At 39.8% G+C, this 7,207-nt stretch overlaps 1 protein-coding gene across 1 annotated transcript in view; it reads left to right on the top strand.

The window, feature by feature from the left end:
• Window positions 1–6,123, top strand: part of TMEM202 (transmembrane protein 202) — a 12,804-nt gene extending 6,681 nt beyond the window's left edge. The window contains exons 3-6 of the mRNA XM_007958640.1: window positions 4,064–4,213; window positions 4,493–4,624; window positions 5,264–5,413; window positions 6,053–6,123. Of these exons, the coding sequence (XP_007956831.1) occupies window positions 4,064–4,213; window positions 4,493–4,624; window positions 5,264–5,413; window positions 6,053–6,123 (503 nt within the window). The remainder of the gene's footprint in view (window positions 1–4,063; window positions 4,214–4,492; window positions 4,625–5,263; window positions 5,414–6,052) is intronic.
• The last annotated feature ends 1,084 nt before the right edge of the window (window positions 6,124–7,207 follow it).

The following is a 7,207-nucleotide window of genomic DNA, read 5'->3' as shown; positions in this document are numbered from 1 at the left end:
AATCCCACTTCCGTAGTGATACTGCCTCGGAAACCCAAGGAGGGGTCGCTATGAGTCGGGGCCGACTCGACGGCACATAACAACAACAACAACAACGTATATATATGACTACTACTTACATGTTTTTCATATATATATATATATATTTCACTGGTTTTGCTCCTCTAGAGATCCCAGCCTAAGACAAAACCTTTGACACAGTCAAGTGTAAACTAAATAGTGAACTTACAAAGATTCAGGAGAATCTGATAGACTTTCAAGGGCAATAAGTTGGCTGGGCCTCAGGGGAGGCTGACACCTCAGAAGGGAAGAGCCTTCAGAAATCAAACTAGTTAGCCGCTCAGTTTCTTTAGAGTTGCTTTGTCACTCATCTTTTTTTTTTTCTAAGTGCTTTGTTTTCTCTCTATAGCTCATTTTTCATTTTTGTTACTGTGTACGTGCTTGAAAAGTGACATCCAAGCCCAGCTTTGTATCCTTCTGGTTCAAGCAAGCAAAAGAGAAAGTTAACATCAATTTCTAAGCTTAATAATTAAATTGATCTAACTTGGGGCATAGTGGCTAAAGCACTTGACTGCTAATGGGAAGGCTGGCGGTTCAAACCCACCAGCCACTCCTCGGAAGGAAGGTTGGGCAATCCTACTTCTGTAGTGATACTGGCTCGGAAACCCAAGGGGGGGTCGCTATGAGTCGGGTTTGACTCGACGGCACATAACAACAACAACAAACTTGGGTCAGGTACTCTTGCTTGGTATAATTAGCTATAGCCAAAAAACTATAGGCCTATAAACAAGCGTTATTAAATGCTGTGGGCAGTATGGGCTAAAGACCATAAAAGATGCCTATCACACTGGGCTTCATGCAGCTCAGTATTGAGTGATGGTTCTGACTGGCTACACATTCTGTTAGTTCTGAATGACCCAGTCTTTGAAAAATGTGATGCTTTTACATTTTCATGTTTTGATGTTGCTAACTAACCTGTTGGGAGCACAGAGCAATTCATCTCTGGTTATGAATGTGGTTTCCCTTTTTTTTTCTTTAAATTTTATTTAGTTATTGTTGTTATTGAGAATATACACAGCAAAATATATACCAATTCTGCAGTTTCTACATGTATAATTCAGTGACATTGATTACATGCTTCGAGTTGTGCAGCCATTTTAATCCTCCTTTTTCTGAGTTGTTCCTCCCTCATTAACATAAACTCACCAGCCTCTAAGGTTCCTATCTAATTTTTCAAGTTGTTTTTGTCGATTTGATCCCATATAGATTTAGAAGAGTATAATAATGCTCAAGGCAGACCTTTTTTCACTAGTTAAGCTAAACTATTGTTTGGTTTTAAGAAGACTTCAAGGGATATTTTTTGGTTTAAGGCTTAAAGACTATCTCAGGGCAGTAGTTTCCAGCTGTTCATCCAGCCTCCATGGCTCCAGAAAGTCTGGAATCCATGAGAGGGCATGATTTCTCTTAAGGAGATTACTATGACTGATCATGTTAATAAGTAGCAGGTACTAAAGAACAAAATAAAACTTAGGAGACACATCTTAACTAGGATAAGCTTGATACATCATTTCTTTCCCTAGGTTACCTGGAAGTTAGGCTTGGATTCTTAGGCACGGAACTAAGAGAACTTTTCAGCAGTGGGGACTACAGCTTCTGCCACACTGAGACAGGAAAGAAGCTAGAAAAGGGGACACCCTGTAAAGGATATCGTGGGTATGTTGTATCTAGAGGGAAAAAAATGAGACAGTTTGCTTCAGTAAAAATTTACAGCCTTGGAAACCCTATAGGGCAGTTCTACTCTGTTCTATTGTGTTACTGTGAGTTGGAAGTGACTCTACGGCAGTGGGTTTAGGTTTTTTCTTCTTTTTTTTTAAATCTAAGAAAAGCTGCATCTACTTGCAACTGTAGGTTACTTTCTGTTTCTTAAATCTTCATTAAAATATAGCTAAAATTATATCTTGGGCTGGAGAAAGCAAGGGAAAGATCTGTTTCAAGTAAGGATGTGGTACCAAACAGTAAAGTTTAGAATGTCCTTTCTTCTCTCACACCACCATCCCATCTGCAGTGGCAGAGTTAGCGATATTGGAGATTTAAAGCCAAGAGATGAAGGAAAAAAGGAGAGTGGCATTTATTTGGTCAGGACTTTAGAGCAGAAGAAATTCAGCAGACCTATTCTAGGAGCTCTGGTAGCTAGTGCCTAAGGCACTTTACTGCCAACCAGAAGGCTGGTGGTTCAAACCCACCAGCCACTTCTCAGAAGGAAGGTTGGGCAATCTACTCCTGTAATGATACGGTCGCAGAAACCCAAGGACAGCAACAACAATGACATTCTTGAACAGGAGGAGTCTTTGTGGCTCAGTTAAGCCACAAAGCCATTGGCTGTTAAGTCAAAGGTCAGCAGTTGGAACTCACCAGCTGGTTTCACAGGAGAAAGATGAGGCAGTCTGCTTCCTTAGAGATTTACAGCTTTGGAAACCCTACAGAGCTTCTACTTAGTCCTGTAAGGTTGCTATGAGTTGGAATCTACATGGCAATGGGTGGGATTCTTGAACAGATGTGATATAGGATGTTGGGGGACTCTGGGGTGTTAACTTCCATCAATTTGGCTTGAAATCATTTTAATATAGGAGTTAAAATAAATGTGACTTCGTTTTATAGTCACAGGCTAACAAGGTCCATACATGCCAGATATACTTGAAACAGGAAAAAAAAGAAAAAAATCCCCAAATCCAACAAAGGGTAAACCATTAAGCAAAGTATATTAATATTGTATTAATTAATTAATATTAATAATAGTCATTAAATATTGTAGCTGTTAAAAAAGGTGTTTACAACAGGTGTTCAGTAATCTGGGAGAAAACTTATTATTTTTTTTTCTTATTCAAAACTTTTTATTTATTTATTTTTAATTGGGAAATTAAATCCTCTCTAGGCTCTAGGAGGAAGGGAACAGCAATATATTTGGTCATGTTTATGAGGGATTAGTTATGACTATGTTGTACGAGTAATCATAGATGTGAAATAATTTTTTAAAAATATTTTATATGAAAACATTCACAACAAAACCTATACTCATTCAGCCATTTATACATGTATAGTTCAATGACTTTGGTTATAATCTTCAAATTATGTATCATGCTCACCATCTCTACTTTTATTGTTTCACCATTAGCTTAGACTCACTTTTCATTTATGGTTTAGAGTTCTTATTGTCAGTTTGATCTCATATAGGTATTCTTTAAAAGAGCTCAATGTTCAAGACAAATATTCTTGATTAATTGGGCTAAACTGTTATTTAGTTTAAAGATGACTTTGAAGGTTAATTTTGGTTCAAGGTTTAATGATTATTTCAGGGCAATAGATTCAGGGATTCCCTCATTCTGTACCCAGTCCTGGTACAGTAAGTCAGGTTTTCATAAGAAAGTGAAACTCTGTTCCAAATTTTTCCTCCTTTTGATCAGGATCTCTCTATAGTGTCCTCGATCAAAATGTTCGGTAATGGTAGTCTGGCACCATCCTTATCATATGATCTTTTAAGAAAATCACACCATAGTCAGTGTGGTAAGTACTATGTACAGAGAATAGAAAAATATTAGAAAGAAATCAAATACAATGCCAATAATGGTTGTTTCTGGGTAGTGGGGGCAGTGGCTGATTCACTTCTTGCTTCTTAGCACTTTAGTAGTTTTTCCAATGCTTATATTGAATATGCATTACTTTTTAAATTGAACTAGAAATAAGAAAAAGTTTTTTATTTGTCTTGTGATTGTCTTGTGATGTTAAGGTTATACTTCTTATAAGTTAGCTTACAACTAAGTTAATGTGTTAATATGCCCAGGAGTATTTATATATTATCATTAGCTTAACAATGAAAGCTATATCTTTCTATTTAAGAAATTCCAGGTATCAATGAAGAGCTAGGAAAGAGGATCCTTATTTGTCCATGATGCGACACAGCAATCCTCCTTTGTCTTCACTCCCTTCTCTTAAGACTGTCTGCCTCTCTTAAGAGGAGGTCTGTATTGGCCTAACCAAGCCTTTTCTTTCCCCTTCTTCTTGGCAGACTACCTCCAATCCTCCAGGGCCTTCTTCCTCATCTCTGTCCTCACCATACTCACTGGCCTTAGCTGGCTCTTCAGAGCTTATCTCCCTAGAAGTGGAAGCATGACCACCAACTTGGATCTGAAGGTATCCATGCTCAGCTTCACCTCAGGTACAGAACTAGACTGACAGGATAATACCATGCTAAAATAGTCAAGGTAACAACATTTCTCATCCTTTTCTGACACCAAATTTCCAGCAACCTACCTTGTCTTGTTATATAGAACAATAGCTGAAGCCCCTTTCTCTCTCCCATCTGGGATAATCCCCAAATGATCTTCCTTTTGATTCTTGCCAGACATACGGTCTCTGGAGGCAGAAGAAGAGTTGGGAATGGTGGTGGAGGCATATTGGAGACTCTCACAGGTTTTGACACCTTTCCTTCTCCTAGCCTCCTGCTTGCTTCTCTGCCTCATCCTGTTCCTGACACAAGTTCATTGGCATAGCAGAGATGTCATGGAGTCAAATCTACTATGGACCTATTATCTTAATTGGTGGGGTGGCTTCTTATACATGTTTGCTGGTGAGTCAGTCTTCTGCCCTATACTAGAGGGATAGAAGGGAAATCCCTTCTGGAAAGGGAGGGCACGTCCCTTCTTCAGGACGTTTACACAGTGGGAGGCAGTGTGGTACACTAGAGAAAGCATGGAATCTGGAGTCAGAAAACTTAGACTTACTAACATGTTCTATCACTGACTGAGGCATGGACATGTTAAGTTAATTGCCCGAGAGCACACAGAAAATAGTGGAACCACGATTTGTGTTTAGGAGGCTCAAGCTTTGTCCTAACCAGTGTGATAAACACTATAATGCAGTGGGGAGCTCTGGTGGCATAGTGGCTAAGACATTTGACTGCTAACTAGAAGGCTGGCAGTTCAAACCCACCAGCCACTCCTCAGAAGGAAGATTGGGCGATCTACCTCTGTAGTGATACCACCGAGGAGGGGTTGCTATGAGTTGGAGCCCACTGAACGGCAGTGAGTTTGGTTTTTTGGTATAATGCAGTGGGATCATAGGAAGGTAATATAACTTTGCTGGGGAGGAAGATTGGCTTCACTGCATAGAGGTCTTTTGAATGAATATTGGAAGATGAATAAGAATTTTAAAAGCCAAAATATTATCCATCTACTGAACCTCACCTCAAATTTTTCTCTTTCCCTAGGGATAATATCTTTTCTCAACCACTTAACATCCAGATCTTCCTCCCTTGATCGAAACATCACTGTGATTCCCACAGAGAGGTCAAGGCTGGGGATTGGTCCAGTTACTACTGTTAAAGATGAAGGGTCAGGGCCTCAGGTGGAAATTCAAAGTGAGGAAGAGAGACCAAATGCAGGACTATGATGATGATAAGAGAACTGGATTACTGTTCATTTTGAAAACAAGGGAGGAAACATCTAATAAAGTTGGGAATGATTGCACAGATGTGTCTTAGACTGGGTTTTCTGGAAGAGTAAAATCAGTGAGAGGTGAACAGGTAGACAGCTCCTATGGGGTTAAATTCTAAAATTGCTTCTCAAGATGCAAACTAGACCTAGGTTCATAGCTCTATCTCAAACAAGAGACTTGAAAAAGGAACCTGAAAGAAAACTATTGACAAACACTGACTGGGGTGATAGCTTATTTGGAATATAGACATAATGACACAAACATGATCCTACTAAACCAAGCAGGCTATTGGCTCATTAACTGGGTCTTTGATAACATAAATCCATTGCAATTGAGTTGATTCCAACTCATAGTAACCCCAACAAGGGGAGAGAGAGTGAGAGAGAAAGAGAGACAGAGACAGAGAGAGAAATTTAAAGGAAATGGCTCACACAGTTGTGGAGACTGTCAAGTCCCAAATCCATGTGTCAGGCATCAGGTCGGAGGCTTCTCCTGACTTACATGGTTTCAGGGGCTGACAATCCAAAACTGGTAGGTCAGATGGCATGCTGCTGGCTCACAGGGCTGTGGGAGCTGGCGAATTCCAAAATCTGGAAGTCAGACAGCAAGCTTTTCAACTCCCTTTTCAACTGATTGGCTGCTCACATCAGATCACAAAATGGAGGATGGTTACATATCTGTCAAACCATTGAGAATCATGGCCTAACCAAGGTGACTCATAACCTTAACCATCACGAGATTCTGGGAAGCCCTCCTAATATTATGCCCATTACTGAGGGAGAAAATATTGTTGTTATTAAGTGCCACTGAGTTGGTTTTGAATCATAGCGACCCTATGTACAATAGAACAAAGCACTGCCTAGTCCTGCACCATCCTTACAATGGTTGCCATGCCTGAGCCCATTGTTGCAGGCACTGTTAAATACTAAAGCTGATGAAATGTCCTTTATGTATGTTGGATCCAAAATATATATGATAGTCACAAAGAAAGCAATGAGCATTCGTTTAACAAAGTTTTTATAAAAGAAAACATCAGTGTTTAGAAATGAAAGAATTTAGCAATAGATACAGTTAGTCTCCCAGAGATCTCTTTGGGAATTAACAATCTCATGGAAAAACTGGAAAAGAATGTTACCTAATCTGTTTGGAATTTTCTTTATTAAGTATGGCCATGGGCACATTCACTTTTGGACTTGGATGATATTGTTGAATCTAAATTGAAGACCACTACCAAAAATGAAATGTATACCAATGGAGATAATACCTAGCACCCAAAGGAGTTTGAGTAGTGTTGAATGGATGCTGGGGAATCCATTAGATCCCACTTCCTGTAAATATTGGGAATTTGAAACCATTACAGTCTGTTTTGTGAACCAACTGCTTCTCCCTAAGCATGGAGATACTTACAGCAGTTTACATACACTTTGCCTCATGACACTGACTACAATTTACCACAATGCAACCGCTCCCCTCCCACTTCTTCCCCATAGTAACCTCTTCCCTGTATCCTTCCCTCCATGCATCTTGCCCCCTGAGCTGTCTCCCTGTGCATAAATAGCCCTTCTATTCTTCCATGATTGTTCTCCCCGAGGAGTGTATCTACCTCAGGTAAATGTTCAACTCATATGCCTGTCTTTTGTTTGGCTGGAAGCCACAGGAGTGGGTTCAATTCCAGACCTAAGGGCAGCTAAGGGCCATAGTCCCAGTGGTTCCATCA

This window comes from Orycteropus afer, unplaced genomic scaffold (assembly GCF_000298275.1).
Source record: "Orycteropus afer afer isolate SDZICR_OR568_19922 unplaced genomic scaffold, OryAfe1.0 scaffold00015, whole genome shotgun sequence".
Taxonomy (NCBI): Eukaryota; Metazoa; Chordata; class Mammalia; order Tubulidentata; family Orycteropodidae; genus Orycteropus; species Orycteropus afer.
This window is presented reverse-complemented; position numbering and strand designations above follow the sequence as displayed.